The 21,536-nt window shown below is 41.3% G+C and overlaps 1 protein-coding gene across 1 annotated transcript in view; it reads left to right on the top strand.

The window, feature by feature from the left end:
- The window catches only part of AP1G1 (adaptor related protein complex 1 subunit gamma 1), a 44,207-nt gene that overhangs the window by 5,493 nt on the left and 17,178 nt on the right, over positions 1 to 21,536 (top strand). The window contains exons 2-7 of the mRNA XM_075281990.1: positions 9,282 to 9,535; positions 13,976 to 14,179; positions 15,100 to 15,224; positions 18,427 to 18,568; positions 18,877 to 18,973; positions 19,111 to 19,187. Of these exons, the coding sequence (XP_075138091.1) occupies positions 9,488 to 9,535; positions 13,976 to 14,179; positions 15,100 to 15,224; positions 18,427 to 18,568; positions 18,877 to 18,973; positions 19,111 to 19,187 (693 nt within the window). The 5' untranslated portion in view covers positions 9,282 to 9,487. The remainder of the gene's footprint in view (positions 1 to 9,281; positions 9,536 to 13,975; positions 14,180 to 15,099; positions 15,225 to 18,426; positions 18,569 to 18,876; positions 18,974 to 19,110; positions 19,188 to 21,536) is intronic.

The raw sequence follows: 21,536 nt of genomic DNA, 5'->3' as shown, positions 1-21,536 counted from the left end.
CTTGAGGAACGCTGATGACCTCCTCCTTTCTCAGAAACGGACTTATTTAAGACCGTGACTCATGGATTTATATTTACTATTGATATTTATGATTTCATAGGGAAATACTGTATAATAATAGCCAGCACACACCATGGGCAGGGTATTGGCATTCATTAAAGGGAGTGGTGATGTGCCGGCAAGACCTTGATCTGTCATTTGACGATAGGGAGTAGTTGACATGTTAATGGCCGGTGTTTGTCTGTTTTCGCTTCCTTCCAGCAGTTTTGTAATATGCCGTTTCCCGGCCCCACCGCTCTCGGATCCTGCTCCATGGCTGCTAATTAGGAAGGGAATAAGAGCCCTGACTGGAGTGAACACATCCTGTTACATTGTCAGGCACATTGGTACACTAGGAGCTGCCATTCTGCTGTAAGGGGTTGACTGCAAGCTGCAGGAGTCAATTCATGACAAGGTTACAAAGTCACATTCCAGGCAGCGATCCATGGAGGGAAGGAACGCAGGTTTCTGTTAATGGTAAAAGATTACTCCTTGGCTGATTAGTTTAGGGGACTGGTAAACACCTCTTGCCTTTTGATATTGTCTTAGGAGCTTTTATGCAAGAGAGTGGGATTATGCAGCGTTGTATTGAATGGCAGGGGTAACGTAGTTTTCCACTCGAGTGTCGTTTTTAAGAGGTTTACAGTTTTGTTACTGATGTAATATCATTGTATAATAAAAAACACCAGTGAATTTGTAATGTACTTCATTTCAGTTCTTCAGCATTTCACGATCTCTGCCTGTTGTCACTGAATAGGATCGATCTTGTTTACATAGAGATTGAGGACCCCTGCGGACCTAATATCTTTCACAGTCGGGTGTTTGCTACAAGCTTAGCTATGTTCACAACTCATTTTTGCATGCAGCTGAGGTATATGTCATTAGTATTCCCTAATGTATACCTCTGACGTGTCGATAGGCCCTCTTATTTGGATAACATAACACAAAAGAGTGCCATTTTAAAATTTGCTAGGCCAGTATATAGCTATAGGCTATTTCACTTTCCTATCTTCAAAAGATTACGTTTTTTTTTTTTTTTTTTTTCCATTAAAGCTTATGACTTACATATTAGACTGTGTGCCTGCTTTGGATGTACAGACCGGGAAATCTTCCTTAGCTATACTTCAGACAGGCTACAAAGAAGCCTAGACCCTGAGCTAAGCTGTCAGGACTGGCCTGCAGGAAAGCTATGTGTGCTGCTGAAGTGCTTAGCTCACGCGTCATTGCCTAGACTTAATACAATCTGGGCTGTGGAGTCAGAGTTGGATAAAAACTTACCGACTCCAGCTTCAAAATAAAATGATCAATATTTTTGCATTATATTATAATTAATAGTATGGTATAATTATATTTATAGGAATTTAATCACTGGATTTTTCATGAATTACAGGATATATATATTTTTTTAAATAAATCTCGGCTTCTTTAAATGAACATATTCTGACTGAGAAATATCAAACAGGAAATGTCTTGCGTGGTTTCTATAGCTGCTATAGAAGTGAATGGGAATTACAGAATGACTCCATTTACATTTTTTTTTATTTTTTTTACAGTTGCAGGTCTGTTTAACGAATGCAAATCTATTATAGCATTTAGTATAGTATACTTTTGTGTCGAGACGGGACAGTAGCAGGCTTTCCTCTTATCTACTTACATAGATTCCATTGAGAGGTCATTATTTATGACCGAAACATTTGGGACATTTTCCATATGACTATATGTTGACTGCCTGCGAGTTTGTTGCCTGCTCTGTTTAACTTCAATATAAAACTCTTTTTGCATTGAACACCTGGCTTCATTGGCGCCTTTTTTTGAGGCGTTTTTCTTACCTTATTAGCTCTATAGGAAAAAGCGACTGTTTCTGCAGGTAAAATTGACATGCTGCGTTTCTACCACAATGTGTAGATGGGATTAGCCAGTATCTCATTCACTTTGCTGGTACTGTAAAACGCAGCATTTTCTTTCACCACATTTCCCCAGCAGGAAAAATGCAGCGTTTCTGCAGCCTGGGGGTCTTCAACCTAAAGGAAACCTGTGCCCGAAGTTTTTAGCCTTGGGTGACGTCTTTGTTTTTTGTTTTGTTTTTTTTCTTCTGAGGTGGATTGTTACCATCTGGAGATTCCACTTTCTTTCCTTTTTCTTTCCCAGAACTGATGGGGTACATTGATTCCTTTTCATCACCCCTTCTCCAATGAGAAAACCCCCCAAAACTCTTGCATGTTTCTAGACTAGTAGTGTTTGGTAGGGAGAGTGAGATCTTACCAACAGCATTTATGGAGGAAACCTCTCCCAATTGAGTTCTGTTGGTGTACAGCACTGCCAGGATATGGGGTCAGGCTACTGACATACAGAATTCCTATGCGAGTGATTTTTGAATGCATTGGTCGCTGTGAAAGTCCCAGCTGAGTCCTGTATGTGCCTATAAAGTGGTCTCTCTGCCATCTCACCATTCTGTCACGTTCTTTCCACAGCTCCAGGATATGGAGCTAAGACGCAATAGCACATCTTGAGCAGGGAGCTTTCTCTGACGCTGCCAGTAAATGACAGTTTGCTTTGTAAAAGTCTCTGTACTACTGACTCATCTTCACAGTCATTTTTATGGCAGTGCCTCTGCTATTCCTGATATTATAGAAATATGATGTCAATACTATAGACTATAGAAGCATGACCTTCTGTATTACGTTACCGTTACTGGAAGGAGTGCACAGCTCAGTAGTCTCAAGTTCCTTCGGATCTCTTTTCGTCTGTCTAACAGAACCACTTGCTCTAGAATTACCTTTTTTATTTCACGCATCTGATTGCCCCAATTTTATCATCCTCGTAAATATTTCTATTTTGTATAGACTATAAATGACTATAATGTGGTATTGCTTTTTACCTACACCCCTTATCTTGAAGTGTAGGTGGTGGTTGGACATTTTTAGATTCCTCTCCATTTACAAGATTGCTGCTTGCAGTCTGTGAATGAGAAAACCCCTTTTAACAAGAAGGTTGTTATTATGTAAAATCATGGAAAACAGAGGGATGTCACCCTTATGTAGTCCCTCCAGCTTGCTAAAAATGTTGGAAATCATATTAGTGCTGTTTTTGTTTTTTCCCTGTTGTAGGCTGGCATTGTGTCTCTGTGTACATGAATAACAGAGGATGCACCTCACATAACCTCCTTCATTCTTGCAGAAATCAGACCGGTTGCCGCCAGGGCAGTGGGGCTGTTTACGTCCCTGTGTCGCAGGGTTTGAGTTTTGGGTATTAGTATACTAGTAGTAAAGTGTCTCCTTGTAACAGTTAGAAGTTAAATACACACTGTATGTTCATAGCCTTACGGTGTGAATTGCAAAATCCAGGTAGTATTGCTGTTGAGAAGGCAACCATCACCTAGTGTTTGTATGTACTATGATTCTTTAGCAGGTGTATAAGCTTTGCTCCTATTTTCTCCTTCAGTATGGTCCCTCAGGTTCAGATATTAAAGGGGTTGTCCAGTTCATATCTTTATTATGTATATACAATGCACTCGAAAAATAACATAAGAGCCACTCTCACGTGGTATGCCAAGAATCAGCTCATCTAGGAACTATACTGTAGACAGATGCTACTTGTCTGCCGATCAGCATGCCCTTCACTAATACCATGCTGCCATTTGTTGGAACCTCCAACCAGTTACAACAGGCCAAATAAATAGTTAAAACGGACTCTACAGAACTCCCTTCAAACATGTCGTGCTAACAGTCAATAGGGATTCCAGCAGTTGTTCCTTTGGGCCAGGGTCAAATGTGGTGCAAACGCAGCTGTTTGACTGTGGCAGAAATGCAGCATTTAAAGTGGATGGGAGTGGAGTGGATTCTAGTGAATCCCATCCGTACACTGCTGAAAAATATGCGCAGAGGAAGTACTATCATTTCCAAAATTGTTTTGCTCATCACAGCCTGTCAATTATACCTACAGAAACTCTGGCGGTTTCCCAATAGGTATAATTGAAGCAGAAAGTCAGCAGAGGAAAACTGTGTTCTTGCTGCGAAAAGTACTGCGGGAAATGCCGCAATGCTTTTTTTTTTTTTTTTTTTTTTTTTTTTTTTTTTTACTGTGGTTTTTCATGCAGCACTCGTTGTTTTTTATTTTGCTTCCGTCCACTGCGTGGGTCCTTGTTTTATTCCAAGCTTTTGAGATTGATGACCCATCCTTCAAATAGGTCATAAGTTAAAGACAGACTGGGATCCGACTCCTAGGACCCTCCTGGGCCAGCTTTTTGAGGCAACATAACATCACATGACCTGTTGCATTTCAGTCCCAACTGTGCTGACTCTGTGCTTGGTTTTCAGCAATGAGGCCAAGCACTGATCTGACCCTCAGTGGTACCATGTGTCTGACACCCTGTCCATCTTCAATTGATAACCTATCCAAAACATAGGTCATAAGTCTTAAAAGCCCAGAAAACTCCTTTAGGCTAAGGCCCCACATTGCTGAAACGCAGCTTTTCTTTTTGCAGATTTTGTTGCAGTTTTTGGAGCCAAAGCCAAGAATGGCCACAAAAGGAATGAAAAAATCTAGGAAGCTCTTATACTTCTACCTTCTGCTCAATCCACTCCTGGCATTGGTTCTCAGTTTTGTAGGTACCCTTAATATTAAATTGATCAGAAAGTGTCCCCTTGCTGAAACGCCCATCAGTTAAAGTCCCATTTTATTATTTTGTAATATACTTTATTAGCCTATCTAACTTCCTTTTGATAAGAAATAGGCTATAAAATTCCCATTAGCAATGCTCTTAGCATTGCTAGGGAGAGTCTGTTCTGTACACCTGTACTTAATACGGTAGGTAGAATTGGCCATGACCAAATGGCTGTCTCTGCAGTTTTATACAACATGGTATCACATGACAACTGATATTCATGCCAAGAATGCAGCACTAGCTAATAAATATCTGAAGATATTACTAGTTAAAAACACAGTTAGGAATGTGTTGTTGCATATAAATAAAATGTAGTTTCCAGGCGGAGAGGCTGAAAACGCGCACAAGCGGTCACCTTTGAAAACCCATTCAAATTAAAGGGTTTTAAAGCCGACCGCTTGCAAGCCGTCTGCTGTCCGGTTTCCCAGGGGTTTACAGCGGACACCCCACCACTTTAAAAAGTGGTTACCCACGGAAATCCATGGACCCCATAGACTATAATGGGGTCTGTGTGTTTTCAGCGGTTTTATACTGAAACCAGTGGAGAGAAAAGTCTCTGACGATTCTTAACAGATTCTGCGGTGAAGTCTGCTACAGAGACTCTAACACAGGTATGAATCCAGCCTTATCTGTAAGTACCTGGTGGTATGTTCCTTATACTCCTCATAAGTTTTTTTTTTTTGTTGCTGAAATGTCATGTTATACACTTTGATTGGCATATGCAAGCTTGCCCTAACTAGTCACAGGGGACGGGAACAGATTCAACTAATCATTTTGTTAGGTTACACCCTGTATGTAGTGACTGACATGTCTGTGTGACTAGTTAAGGTAAATTTACATATGCTAGTGTAAAGGGTGTAATATGAGTGAGGGGCATTGTAGATAAGGACATTACTTGAGGCGGCAGCCAGATTAGGGTGGAAAATCCACCTGACAGGTTCTCTTTAAGGCTGGTCTTACACGACCATAATTGCGGACCATTTGCGGACACATTATACTTAATGCGGCCTCTTACACCACCGGATATTTTATCTGTGGTGTGGCCGGGCCGCAACCGTGGTCCACAATTTATAGAGCATGTCAGTAATGGCCATGAATTGCAGCACTGCATGGACTCGCCCATAGAACCCTATGGGCGAGTGCAGCAGGACACAGACATCTGCGGAGTGTATGTTGCCGATCAGCAACATGTGGACCGTAGAATCATTACGGCCGTGTAAGACCAGCTTAAGTAGTCGCTATACAAAACGTGTCAAGTGTTTCTGCCTGTACGGCTCTAATGTGCACAGCGACCTGCTGGGTGTCTCGGCACTACCACAGTGGTACATACTTGCTTCAGTGTTAGAGATCCGGACACGACATGCGTGAGAGATGCTCTTTGTAGATTTGAGTATTCTAAGGATGCCCCCTTCCCCTACTAACTCAGAATAAGGTTACATTCTTTGATAAAAAAGCAAAAGAAAAAAAGGCACTCAGATAAAACTGTCAGAACGCTGTGTTCAGTTATGTTGTAGGCCGATAGGTAAATGACTAGATGCTGGGTTTTGCCACAAGAGGGCGTAAGTTTTCTACTAGAAAAGTTCAAACTAGGTCACCTGACTCGCAGATTCGCTAGTCCTTATATAGATATATAAAAAAAAAATTAGATTTACCAACTATTCTCTTAAATTGATCACAAAATACTTATGTGGCCAATGATAATTGGAGGAACAGTTTGCCCAAGTCTATTCTTCTTAGCAGGTCACCCTGACTAATAATCCAGAATATTGTCTAATCCAGCATCTCTCGGGCAGCACCAACTACTCGCTATCCTTCTTTTTAAGATGACTGAAGGCAGAACCTGGAAGTCCAACTAGTGGAGATGTGCACCGTGTCTTAGCCACAGTGGGGGCATCCTGGGCTGTTTTGGCTTGTTTCTCCTACCGTATGTTGCTGGAGTAGCCAAAACAACCACACTGTGGATATCTGGGTTAGCAAGGACTACATGGAGGACACTATAGGATGAATCGACGTAAATGCTAAATCACACTGAGCAGAAGCTAGGCTTTCACCTTAACCCTTTTGATGGAAATTGTAGGTGGCTACAGGGTTAGGAGACCAGTGTATTGGTGACCTGTCTCCCCAATCCTGGGGAAGAATATAGCTTTCCTTGCAATGTCCATAGGGGAAACTTTGGCTGCCTCTTCTTGCTTGCTTGCAAGTGACAGAGTAATCCTGTTACAGAGCATTGACCGTACTGGGGAGAAAAAGGGATTCAGTCGACAACTTAAATATACATGAATAGCTTTGTGTAGCCTCAGCCTTCATTATTATACTGTGTGCTCGCTGTTCACAATACGCTAGACACTGCTGTATCAAGTAACAAGAATGTTGATTTAAGAGGAGCCTCACACAATGATGGTCTTTCACTTTGGGGACTGTGTTAGCATTGCACCCCCACCCAAGGCTTGTTCTTTTCAGCTCTATCTTAGTTATATTTGTTCCTGGGAAAGCTGGTTGTCAACCCACATATGTTATCGATGGGGTTGTCTGGTCACGTAAAATAAATAAAAAAAAAATCTCTAAAACAACTACTCTCGTTTCATAGTGTCCCAAGTTCTCCACCAGTTTCTGTACTTTCAAGTCTCAATTGACACAAAATTGTAACCACCGTGCCACTCGCTGGCTACAGACGTGACTCGCTGCAGCCACTGATTGACTTTCTATGTCAGTTGGAACCAGGTTGTGCAGAGACTCGGGGTGACCTAGGAAGTGCTGCGAGGTCGGTAATATTTCCTTTATTTTAAAGTCTATTGGACTATAAGCTTTACTTATTACACTTTATTCTGATTGCCCCTTGTAGTTTCATTTCTGAGAGAGGTTTTTGTCCTGGTATGCTAATAAACCATTTTGTGCAACAAAGGCATCTCCGTTGCTCTCATGGCACTATAGAACTAGCTCCCTGTTATGATTGACAATGCCTAGGCTGTGTACATGCCCCAGGAGAGACTCAGCACTAGAAAGCATAGCCGGAAAGATCTTTTTATTCATATAAACTTCCTTCTTATCTCTTCTGATCTAGAGGCAAGTCTCTCTTTAAATAATACCAACCCTTCAGCACTTCCTTGGTCCTCCATGAATCTCTGTACTTCCTTGTCCCAGCAGTTAAGCAGAGTAAGGTGACAGACTCCCTTTAAAACTCTTCAGACTCCTGAAGGGTAAATTTTCTTAGTTTACTACGTACTAGGAAGTGATAACTGCAGCGGTTATCACCACTATAAATGACTGAATAACGCATTGTGAAAAACTTTCCAGATGGATGACCGCTGAATATATATTTACTGTTGAATGTTGTATAGAAGATGGAAATAAATGGCTATATGGAAACCATTGGAACTACTTTTTTTTTCTTAATAAATTTAAAGTGTTTTTCCAGCATAAACTGAAAAGCCACTAGTGGCCACAGGAGGGGTAAATTTAAAATTAAGAAAAAAAAAATTCTACTCCCCTACATCCATTCAGACGGCAGATCTTCTGATGAGGCTCTTGTCACTGTGGCGGACTGTCACTTCTGCTGTACTGGTGACATATTGGCAGTGACATTGGATCACTAAGGCCATTGATTATCTGTAGCAGTCACGTGGGCCTCAGCACTTGACCCAGCCTGGCCTGACACTTGAAGGCAAGAGTGACACGCTGACTGAATGGAGGACTTGGGGGTAAGAGGAAGGTGAGTACAACTTCTTTTTATACTTTTTACCTTCCCCAGGCACTAGTGGATTTTCTTCCTGGACAAATCCTTTAAGCAACTTTGCGAGAAGTTTTTGTTAAATAAACATTAACGCTAAATAATAGTTCCTAGTAAACAGGCGGTAATCTCTCCCTTACAGTGTATCAGGTTGTAGTATTATCTGTACACACAGTCTGTGGAGGTTTGCTCTTCTTCTGATATACTTCCATCTTATGCTGGTGGGAGGGCTTAAGGGTTTAAAACTGGCAAAGGGGCGAGGCTTAATGATATTTTCTCCTATTGCAGACAGAGCACAGCAGGGAGGCTCCTGCTCCAGGCAGTTGTCTTACAGTCTATCACAGGACACTATGAATGGGGAGGGGGACATGGCTGCTCTCCTGGCACACAGAAGATATTCCTGTATATGTTTCTAGATGTAATATGATGTAAAGTGGGATCGAAAAGAAGATGAAGGGTAGAAGTGCTAGGATATATATTGTTTTGTACATTTTCTATGTTTATTGTTCCTTTACTAGTGTATCCAGCAGTTGTGTATTTTAGAGCTCTCTTACAGGCGACAAGCAAATCCTATGCTTTGTCCGGCAGTACATTCTTTGCCATCTGTCTTCTACCTAGTGAATGTGGACTGCAGCTTCTTTGTATAGATGCCTATCACACTGGCTTCCAGAGTGGTCTAAGTTGGCTGCTAAGCCCACCCTGCTTACAGATAATCTTACTAGCATGGAGCACATATTTTAAATAATGAGTAAGATTGCTAACAGACTTTTAGTGAAAGAATTGCTTATGAACATTATTTATGAAATAAATTCATTTTCCCTACCTTCTGTTTTCTCCCTGCCGCACCCCCAGGGTCCATACTCCGATGGTTCCACGCTGCACTCCGCTCCTCTTCCGCTCAACCTGTTTGAATTGCTGAGTTGGTATTGTATGACCCTCCCCTGTCGAGTTCCCATTCACCTGAACAGAAGGCTTTGTGGGGAGGGGCATCACCTTTTTGTGAGCCTGATTCAAGCAGGGGAAGGTTGTAGAGGAGAGTGTCGTGTAACTTGGGACCGATGGACTTCTTGGAGACACTGTCAGACCTGGCAAATGAAAAATTGAAGGTAAGGAAGTGACTTTTAGTCTTGGTGGAGGGCATAAACCTCTTTCTGCTCTTAAAGCCGTGGTCTGCAAATGATGCCTCTGCAGATGTTGTGAAACTACTCTCTCTTTTAGAGCATGCTGGGAGTTGTAGTCTAATAACTACAAAGCCACTAACTGCAGACCACTGTCTTTGATCGTTATGAAACTTATCTTGTGCTGTAATATTCTAACCTTTACCTATCGCATTGGCAGTGCAATATAGTACAGCCTTTGCTCTTCTCGCATGGCTCTTTAAGGCTGGCTGTAGCACAGCTTGATTTTATGTCCTTATATAACAATAGGAATGTTGAGAGGTACATTTTTTTTTAAAGAAACCTCTGGTACTAAAGTCAGGATCATAAGCATGTACAGTATCCAAAGGCAGACCATTAAATAAATGCAATTGTGTGGTCGTCTTGGACAAATGTCAAGCATAGGCAGCACAGGAGTGTGGAAGTGAGGGCCTGCTGTCCTATTGTTGTTGTCTATGCCAGTTGGTGGGCATGTCAACAACATTAGAATTTGTGAGGTGGCTCAGTGATCCCCCTTCCCCAGCCTAAAGGTTACAAGGCTTCACACCTGAGGGATAGAAGACACACAGGTTATATGTGTGCTGTTTGTATAAGAAGGTGTGGCACAGTTTCCATGGACACTGATCTATAATGACCAGTGCTGCTGTTCCTGGAACAAAAAAAAAAATCCTGTCTGTGTCGTTCAGTGCCCAGTATTTTCTATCATTCCACATGTACTGTGCACTACAGCACATGCTAGACTGTGTATGGAGTCTGTCATTTTATCCCCTTTTGTTATGCAGAGTGACTGCTATTTCAGGTTGGGGAGAGGCCGACTTGGCACCTCCATTATCACAAATTTATCTCACATACCTCAAAGAATGTACAGATGTAGTACAGTAAAGGAGATGATATGGCACAGCTCATACTGGGAGCAGAATATATGGCCTTTTTTATGTAAGTAAACCTATGCATATGGTCATACCCATAGCATGTTGTGATTGGGTCAAAAGATACAACATAAAATGTAAAAACCCAAAATGCTGTGTATGTAGACTTTATTTATAGTTTTATTTAAAATAAAAAATATAGCAGAAAAAAAGTGTACAGCACAAATATAAAATAAAATAGCCGCAAAATACATGTTAAAATGCAGTGTATAAACTATTCGGACAAGAGAAGAAGCATGGGTGCCCTCCAGGTTGTGGGGGCCCTCTTCGTCTGCAAGGCTGTCTGCATGTCATTATTGGCTGTGTACTTTGTCTACTTAAGTCATGGCTCCAGCTGCACACAGATTTCTGCGAATGTGCGCACGCAAGTACATGCCGCCATTTACAGGTCATGCTAGCAGGCTCTGCTGCACTACACAGATACTTAGTTCCCTCATACAACTTATGACCGGTTGCGCCACATACCATTAGCCAGTCACAGGGAAAATCTGTTTTATGTTGTTTGTATTTTTTTGTTATATATACTACTGCGACTGGCTGATACTTGCTGATGCACGTGAGTTCCACCTATGAGTGGGAGCTACAAACTGCAGTTGTTAAGGCATAGGACAAGAGCTGCTGCAGACTGGGGTGCAGACCCCAAAACCAGCCCCATTTGCCAGAATGTGTAATACTTTTATAAAAAGAGGTCTGTATTTAAATGGGAGGTACGAGAGGGTAGAGAATGAGATGGATGTTTAAATTTGGGCTTCTATGATTGACGACTTCTAGGAAAAAAAAACGCATAAATGTTAGGTGTAATCAATTTTTATTAAACTTTTATAACAAAAAGGAAAAGTAAGGCATAATAAGAAAAGGGCTTTATGCCCAAACATCATACATCAGGCCTCGCAGGGCCAGGAAACAACATAACCTGCATAAATGTTATATAGTTTCCCAATTCCTTCAGCAAAGTTTTTCATATCACATTAGTTAACGCCATTTAGTTGTGTGTTATGGTCCCAGCCATAACCATAAATGACACCCTTCACAGTCTTTGTCTATCCCTGTGAATCCAGTCTTAAAGAGGGATTTTTATTTTGATGTATCCTTAGGATATCAGATTGATGGGTCCAGGCACCCTTCCTAAGGTCAGTGGTTTGCAAGGACTCTGACGATCATATGAGCCTCTTCACTGTCTATCAGGTGCAGCACTGTACATAGTGTAGCAGTTGCACTTGTTATGGCGTCTGTTACTTTTACCTGCATGGGGCTGCAGTAGGGGCAAATGACCAGCAGTCACTAAGGAGAAGCCACATCACAATCCCAAGCATTGGATTCCTTCAGTCAGTTGATCGATGTGAGTGCAGAGTGTGGGACTCTCCATCAATCTGATATTTAGGACCTATTTAACTATGTAAACAAATCTGGAAACTTACTGTTGAACAAGTTATTAAAGATTTTGTTCATGACGACACTTCATCCGTATAGCTTATTTAGTGCATGTAGTTATTATAGAAGGGTATACCCTGTTTGTATTTCCCCTCCATGAGGCATAAAAGAGAGCCAATGTATGAGCTTTTCCTGTTAAGGCCATACTCTATCAAACCTTTATATTACATGGACGTACATTCATCTGAATGACTGCTGTGTAACCTAGATTTCCTTCCGGGAAAATGTCAGGCTTGCTGCAGCTTTCCCTGCTAAATTTACAGTTTACCAAAAGCTGATCACCGAAGAGCCACACTCTAAAAGGGGCTTTCTGATGTGACATTCCCTTTAATGCACAGTAAGCATCGTGATTCCATTATAGCTGCTTATGACATCTGTGGGACTCCAAAAAAAAAATAAAAATCTCTGTATGTGTATAGTTTGTAAGAGTGCTCCCACATAAAGACTAGTATGAGGTCAGCATTGCATCATGTGGTAACTTAAGACTTAATCTAAAAAGTTGATACACAAGATGCCTGTAATCGGCTTTGACTCCCTGTTGCTTTGTATGGCGCAGTAATACAGAATGCCAGTGTCTTATCTCAAATCTAGGGTTGATTAATAGCTGTGCAAGGGGACAGGGGATGACGTCTTAAGATTTCATACAAGTCAGTTAAGTATAGATGGTAGGGGTTCTGAAAACTTTCTGAAGTCATTATGATATAGCTTTGGAATTAAGATTCCTCTTTCTAAGGCTGGGATTCCCAAATTGTATCATATAAACACTTAAGGGGGGTTGTGTTTCTTATTGATATGAGTCACTGCGCTGTTTAGTTCTGCAGTGATGTTTAGGTCATATGACCTCCATTAGCAGCCATGTTTTAAGTGGTCCACACAGCCTTGCAAGCAGGCCGGGGTGTGGGTGCTACCATCAAGTGCAGCACACCATTGTGCTATATCTGTGAGTCAAACACACTTGTGGGTATCTGAATGGACAGTTTGTGAGTCACAGAACAAACTTTTAGGTGGGCTGATAATCATTGTATTAGAACATATGTCTGCAAGGACATTGAGCTATTGCATCTGATGTCTCTCTCCATTGGGCCAGAGCAGAGCCTGTGAAAGATGTTTTGTCCTGTATGCAGGAGAGGAGCCATTAGTGCAGAATACAGTGCTGATAACCAGAGTAAGTAGTGGCATACAGTGCTGAGAAGCAGATAAGGAGACAGGAGAATACAGTTTTGGATACAATTGTTTTTGGTATTTCAGGTACTTTCTTTATAAATAGGCCAAAACAGTATCAACCACAAGTGGTTTCCACCTTCAAGCGTTTGGGAACTGCTGTTCTACTTATACTTTACTTCTGCTGTACATGAGTATAGCCTGAAATGTTTTTCTAGCCCCTATGTATCAGTTTTGGTCGGACGGGGTGTTAAAGCTGATAAAGGATTCCCCTGGAGCTATAAGGTATTCTATAGTGGGCTGTAAATGCAGCTGCAGGGTGTTTCATAATGCTATGTCAATGTATGAAAGTGTGAGGCGTAGGTTCATCTTTGGCACTTATATCTCAGGTCATTGCATACATGGCAATTCTCAGATATACCCGTGTTTTCTTAAAGACTGGTAATATAGCAGGGCAGAGCCATCATCAGGGTACAGGCATCAACAGTTCATTGCAAGTGTCTAATAGAGAAACTTTGTAAATAAAAGTAGCAGTTAGTAATGGTTATTTTAAGATTGTATTTTGTATGCCTGGATACATTCATGAACGTCTCTGTCTATACAGGGCAGCCTTACTGTTGATCTGCATGTGGGCAGGGGCCTTAGGGTGTTGGGCTTTACTTCCTTCTGCTGAGTGCTGGTGCTGTATTGTGTTTGCAATGAAATAACCATTCTCAGGCATTTTCCTTTAACACTATATTCTGTTATTTCTCCTGGAAATGTATGACTAAATTGACAACTGGGTGTTAAACATTCTTATTGTCTCTGGAGACTGTCCCATCTCCCATAAGACTTTAAGTTATGACTTTTTGTTATGTGTTTCATGCAGAGGATGCCGGCCCCTATCAGACTGCGGGAGCTGATCCGCACCATTCGGACAGCACGCACACAAGCTGAGGAGCGGGAGATGATCCAAAAGGAGTGTGCTGCCATCCGCTCATCGTTTCGTGAGGAAGACAACACATATCGCTGCCGCAATGTGGCCAAGTTGCTATATATGCACATGCTGGGATACCCTGCTCATTTTGGCCAGGTAAGCTTGTGGTGTCTCTTTGAAAGAATAACTACTTTACAGATTTGCTATTCAGTAGCCCAGAAAATGTGTGTGGTGTAAGAAGGGCCATAGTGTGTGTTGGTCTTTCATGCTGCATTTTGTACCCGTTGCAGGTATACCTCAGTAGTACTTCCATATGCACACACATTTCATTGTGTATGTTTTACAGTTTCTAGCAACAATTCGGTTGTGTTCATATCAATCGTATCAAACCTGAGCCTTCCACTAGATAAATACATTGCATGCATATCGCAGTGAATGAAAGGCTTTGACTTACAGTCTACCATTGTATGAGTGAAGTCACACATGTAGATTTTAATGTTATAGTTTGCAGTATGCTGCATAAGGTGTGATGCCTCTGCTTAGATAAGTGTGGTTGACAATACCTTTTTATAAACAGCCAAAACAAAAACTTTACTGACGTTATGAACCTGACACGGGCTAAAAGGACACCCTCAGGAGCTGGTACACCCTCAGGAGCTGAGCTGGCATGGTGGACAGTGGGTGTCAACTGACATACAGCTAACTGAAGTACCCAGAGATAATATTGATCATTGATACTTTATTATTGGAGTTTATAATACTGAAACGGCGATCAGAAGATTGCTAGCTTAAAAATATGAAATAAATAATAATAAAGAAAAACTCGGAGTGCATTTTGCTGCAAACTCAACACCACCATACACTCTTGAACGTGTGCGTGGGGTCTAGAGGAGCCACCTTCTTTGGGTTACATTCCCCCCCCCCCCTTTGCTTTTTGTTCTTTGACCTTTTTTAGTTGGATTTCTTCAAGTACTTCATTACATTTTGTTTTTTTGTAGCTTTGTTTATATTTCTATGTATGTAGAACCCTCTAGTAATAACTTGAACTCCAAATTGAATTGTTTTTCCCTCTACAGCTCGAGTGCTTAAAACTCATTGCCTCTCAGAAGTTCACAGACAAGAGGATTGGTTACCTTGGTGCAATGCTTCTGCTGGATGAAAGACAAGATGTCCACTTGCTGATGACCAATTGCATTAAAAAGTAAGAAATCATCTTGTCACATGCACGTGCAGCAGAGGGGTGTTCACTGAATAATTACTCCGCTCACCTCTCTCATTTCTAGAACATGTCTAGGACTGAGTAGTTGTTTCCACCTACTTGTGATAATGTCCATAACTCTTGGGATCTGTGTAGAGTATTCAGTGTAAAAATCCTGCCTTCATGATAAATGCTTATAAACACAAGAGATAGGTTAGTTATGGTGGCAGGACATCACCAGCCGGAGAAACACAATGGCTAACTTTACATCTAATGAGGTAGCAGCAGCCCTAAAAACAGAGACTTGGGAAGTAAATTTTCATTGTGGATCTATTTTGTTTCATTCCGATTGCGCTACATTCGCATCTGTGTCTGACCCCAAGAACTGAAAAACACTCCGTTTATTGACAGACAGCAACAGATTCTGAGAGACTCCATTGTGCTAAATCACACCCCGTAACATCCGCAGACACAGGGTATGCACTGAGGTAGACAGTGAGGGACCGTGTCCATCATGCTACGCATAGGATGTGATTTAGCGCAACGACTCCATGATTAGTTGAAGCTCCACCCTGTCCTCACATGACTAGTTAAAATAAATTTACATATGCCAGTTTTAAGAATTAAATCACAGAGCATGTATCGCTTTACAAATTATATAATGTGCATCACAAAGGGTACTTGCATATGCCAGTCTAAGATTTTAAAAACTTATAATCATTTGGCAAATGAAAACTGAGTGAGGGGCACAATAGGAAAGGCCAATACTTGGAGCTGCACATGCTGGGGTCAGATTAGGGTGCAAAAAATGTGTGACCAGTTTCCTTTAGTTGGTGACTTAGAGTTTCCCTAGTTAGTCTCTGACTGATATGGCATACTACAGACTGGAGGGGTTTTTGTGATGTGAAATTAAATTTAATGAAATAAACATATTACCTTTGCTTCATTGGAAAGTACTTTTGGTCTGGAATATATGCTATATCACAGGGTACAGCAATAGAGATGAGCGAGTACTATTCGAAACGGCCGTTTCCAATGGCACGCACCTATAGGAATTAATGGAAGCGGCCGGCCGCTTAACCCACTGCGTGCTGGCTGCATCCATTCATTCCTATAGGTGCGTAGCAATAGAGTTAGCAATAGAGATGAGCGAGTACTGTTCGGATCAGCCGATCCGAACAGCACGCTCGCATAGAAATTAATGGACGTAGCCGGCACGCGGGGGGGGTTAAGCGGCCGGCCGCCGTCAAAGCGGAAGTACCAGGTGCATCCAGTCATTTCTATGGAGTGTGCTGTTCGGATCGGCTGATCCGAACAGTACTCGCTCATCACTAGTTAGCAAAGTTCGGCACTCCGGCTGCGGTGAAACTACAACTCCCAACATGCTCCATTCCATGGGAGCTCCAAGAACAGCAGAGCAAGCATGCATACTGGGAGTTGTAGTTTCACCACAGCTGGAGTGCTGAAGGCTGCCTACCCCGCTCTATAGCATATTTACCTCTGTCCCATTTCTGGACTTTTAATGTATTACATCGTGGCATATATCTGTTACTTGCCATAGAAACTTTACAGACTTTTGACATGCACTTCCAGGGCAGGTCATGTTATCTAGGCGCAGAGATGTATGCGGTCACAATATTCTTTATTTACACAACATCAGAAGAGAGTCTTCAGCTTTGGATCCAGCAAGTGTTGTGTTAAGGTGAAAATTCTTATCCTGGAAGCTAAAGCTTACTGCACAGTAGTGACTGGTCTCCATGTTCCTTACAGTGCACTTAGATCAAATGGGCTGAATCATTTAGCTTCTCAACTATCTTCTTTTTAGAGTTTGGGTAGGTGAGATACTAGACAGCAAACAAGGGCTGGAAGGGGAGAAAGCAGGAGCTGGTGACTTGCAGTGTTTTCAGGGGATGCTATGGTGTAAAGCGCTTGGGGTTTTGCTTAAAAGTTCTGCAAATTTTCTGAACATTAGCTGTTTAAATGTATATGTTACATGCACAGAGAGCAGCTGATCCATACAGGCTATAAGAATCCTCACATATATCAGATGCCCTGAGATGTTCACTCTGGAATGTGAGGGCAATGTATATTGTGTGTGTATAATGTATAGGATTGTGCAAATGGTTATGTGATTGATTCTCCCCTCTTCTCATGCACAATACATTATTGTTGGCATGCTTACCCTGTTTACAAGAGGGGATGTGCTGCTGACAAATGGTTATTTTTCTGTTTATGTGGAACATGTCTACATGGGCCAATGTTTGGGAAGAAAAGTTGGGTTCTCACTTCTCTCACCTCTAGTGGCCGGTGTTTCTGACAAGTGCACAAGGACAATGCACAGACACACAAGCCTAGTGAAGGCAGGTTTCAATAGGTTTGAGAACTGTTGTCGTGAGCTTACACTCCATGCATATATGTTATGCTCATTGAATACATTATAACCAATTCTTCTGTATTCTGTAGGTTTTCCATCCTCCTGATTAAGTATTCTCTCACTTGTATAAATGTTACCTAAACATAGGATCCTATTTTTTATATTTTTTTGGTTATACAGTTGTTTACTGTATCGATGATATCATTCTGTGTGGGTGGTATGAAAAAAACAGAATATCAGCAGAGCGAAGAACAACTAGCATACATATACATCTGCTGTTTGTGGCTCTGTACTGCACATGCATTGAAGGGGTCTTGCTAGGATATTCCGTTATTTGTTGACACTGATCAGCAGAATGAAGAGCTGCAATGCTAGTTGAGCACTGCTTTTCTTTCACCCTGCAAAACACCCTCTTTGTAGTGGGTAGATCTGAGTGCCTCTGTGCAGGGAACAAGCCAAATCGACCTGTTCTTTTAATCTATTGATCAATGTGATTTTAAAAGGTCGGACCTGACCAATCATAACGGTAATAGTCTGGCATAATAATGTTAGAGGGAGCCCTACAATGAGTAGATGAATGGAGTGTCCCACTTTCATATGAGAAGTTTGTTCGTATTGGGTAAAGTTGCATCCTATAGCTTGGCTAGCTGTCATACTGAAGGACATTATTGCAGGATCTTATGGCTGCTGCTCTAATGATATGTCTTGAATGTTACTGTAAAAAACAGTAAAAAATACTCAGTTCATGTATTCATTCTGTGTATTGCAGTGTATATGTCATACTGATCCATTTTTTTCAGGTTAGTGTAACCTGTAACTTCTTTCTTTTAGTGATCTGAATCACAGCACTCAGTATGTGCAGGGTCTGGCACTGTGCACCTTGGGTTGCATGGGTTCCTCTGAGATGTGCAGAGACTTGGCAGGGGAGGTAGAGAAACTTTTGAAAACGTCCAACTCTTACTTGCGCAAGAAGGTAAATCTATGAAACTTTTTTTCCTCTATTTGTACTATGCCATTGTTTGAGAAGTGTTTTTTTTAGAAAATTTATGCAAAGCCAGCATGGTCACTTCTAGCAACGATTTTTGCTGGGCAACTACTCAAATTCACCCAATTTCTGCTTTTGCACAAACAGCATAACCCATTGCTGTCATGGCCAAGTTGTAGTTTTGTTTCTTTGCATCAGTTATAGAGCTACAGGTTGGAGACCGCCACCCTGCTAGGGGCTCAAAGAGTTTTAGATATGTCTTCTAAATGTCACTTGTTCTGTATACATATTTGCAGGCAGCATTATGTGCCGTTCATGTCATCAGAAAGGTCCCAGAATTAATGGAAATGTTTTTACCAGCTACAAAAAACCTGCTGAATGAGAAAAATCACGGTATGTGTGAACCAAGACTTCTTTTGTTGGCTTGATATAGAGCAATTCTGTTATTAGCGTATTCCTGCTTTCTCTTCCATTCTGCTAAATTCAGTGTTATTTATTAAATACATAATAATGTTAATACCCTTATACAGGAGTGCTGCATACCTCCGTGGTGCTCCTGACAGAGATGTGTGAGAGAAGCCCTGACATGTTGACACATTTTAGGAAGGTAGGATTTTGGGGTCATTCTTTCTGCCGCTGCTCTTGATCCTTCCGGTCCTGGACTCCCTTTGGTCCTTCTATTTAAAAGACTTTATATTAAAGGGGCTAGCTTATTTTGGAGACTTTTTATTTCATGTGCCGTCATAGGGCATGTTTAAATAGTAGTAGCTTGCTGCTAAAGACTCCGCCTTCACACTATAGGACTTCTTGGGTGCATGTTAAAATTACAGGTGGCATTGATACCTATTGGTTTTGCTGATCCTCTGTATGCCCATTCCATCTCACAACCTCCAGATTGTTTATGAACGGTTCATAGGAGCAAGCTCTAAAAGTCTATTCCCCACACTACCTATGATATTAGCTGGTATGCTCTATAATTGTGGTCATATTACAGTTTTTGTTTACATTGTGACAAAAAGCACATCATGAACACAATGTATAGGTTAATCATTTAAAGGGAGTGTCCCCAGCTACTTTAAACCACTCTAATAGTGCTGTAGATGTTGTTTGCAGAATAAAAACTATACCTTTCTTATGTTTCAGGGCCCCAGGGAAGTGTAGAAAAAAACATTTTTTTATTTTATGTAAATGAGGATCTTGAAGCACAAGGGGCGTTTTCTTCTATTACTGAGTACCGCTGCATCATCACTAAACACGCCCATCCTGCATTTTAGCTTCCCAAGGGGTTGAGCTGAATGCAGGATGGGCTTGCTTGTTGATGATGCAGCAGTTTTTATTCTGCAGCATCTACAGTGATTTTAAGTAGCTGGTGGCAGTGAAATTTTGACAACTCAAAATAAGACGGTATGGTACAAAACAAGTAGAACGCTAAAACCAGAAATGGAACAAAATTGTAAAAAGGAAGAAATGTATTGCGAATCAATATTTGATCTGTATTATCTTTTGTGTGAAAACACTTAGACCTGAGGATATATGTTGTGGAAAATCAGTTTTTTTTTTTTTTTTTTATGTAGATTTTGCTGTAGGGTTTTGAGCCTCAGCTAGAAGTTTTGAAAGGAATGGGAAATATGAAGGAAGCAGTTATACCCTTCCTTCTGCAAATTGACTTTCGGCCTTTAGTTCAAAAACCTTAACATAAACTGTAACAATGTGTGGGCTTAGCCTTAGGCCAGGGCTCCACATGGCGTAAACTGTGGCATTTTACAGTCACTGCAAAATGGATGAGGTTCTAGCGAATCCTGTTCACACAATGAAGAAAAATACAAGCATCGAAAATGCTTTGATTTCCAAAACCACTCCGTCTATGGAAATTGTAGCATGCCAGTTATACCTATGGAAACACTGGTGGTTTCCCTGTAGGTGCAATGGAAGCAGAAAGTCTGCAAAGGAAACTTCCATGGACTTTCTGTGAAAAGTGCTGCGCGAAAAAACGCAATGCGTTCCTGCAGTGCTTTTTCACTGAACTTGTCAGGTAAGTTTAGGACACTAAACTACTAACAAGTTCCTGTGGACTGGGGTTTAGTGTCTCTCTCCTCCCCCCCCCCCCCCCCCCAAAAAAAAAAAAAAAAAAAAAAAAAAAAAAAAAAAATTACCTGCAGATGAGACTCATTGCATTGAACTCATCCCTGGTGCTTCCACCCCTGTGTTCAATGATGATGTCTAGTGGAGAATTGTATCTCCTTTATGATGAGGATGCACTCTTATGAATGAGTTGCATCCTCACGCCGGGCTGTGCTCCTTGATAGGAACTCTACGTCACCTCATATCCCATATCATATACACCAGATTTCTGCTGTAAGTATAAATAAGGAGGGAACAATGGCCCTGTTCCCTGCATGCCCTTGCCATGCCCACTTTCCGAGAATATGGTAACACACGCAAACATTTTTTGCCCTCAAAAAATCAGATGTGCACAAAAAAATTCAACTTTTTTTTTTTTTTTTTTTTTTTAATAAATAAATAACCATGTTTGCCAGAAAACTGCCCTACAAGGCATAATAAATGTGCCCGAATGTATTTCCCTTAAGTGATCTGAGTATTGTTTCCTAGAAGGGTATGTTACATTTAAGGATCTCGGGGTGTACTGCTTGTAATGTCTATATACCTGTACATCATGTCAGAACAGCATGGCTCAGGTTGTGCTGTTTGCTCTTCCTAACACCTGCTTCCTGTCTTTTGCTCTCTGCCTTTTTGGGATCCCGCTGTTTGTTAGAATGAGAAGGTAAGCTTCAATAGTTTTCCCCATATTTGTTCCCAAATCACACAAGTAAATCTTCCCTGAACTTGTTTTGTGGCTAAACCTTTCCCTTTTCATTGATTATAACTCTTGCTTGTCTTTTGTACTTTCTGATGTTGTAGAGCAGCCTGTGCTTTGTAATTCTGTCCCAGGACCTAT

This window comes from Leptodactylus fuscus, chromosome 7 (assembly GCF_031893055.1).
Source record: "Leptodactylus fuscus isolate aLepFus1 chromosome 7, aLepFus1.hap2, whole genome shotgun sequence".
In the NCBI taxonomy this organism is placed as follows: domain Eukaryota; kingdom Metazoa; phylum Chordata; class Amphibia; order Anura; family Leptodactylidae; genus Leptodactylus; species Leptodactylus fuscus.
Note: the sequence above shows the minus strand (reverse complement) of the source record. Positions and strands in the feature narration are given on the sequence as shown.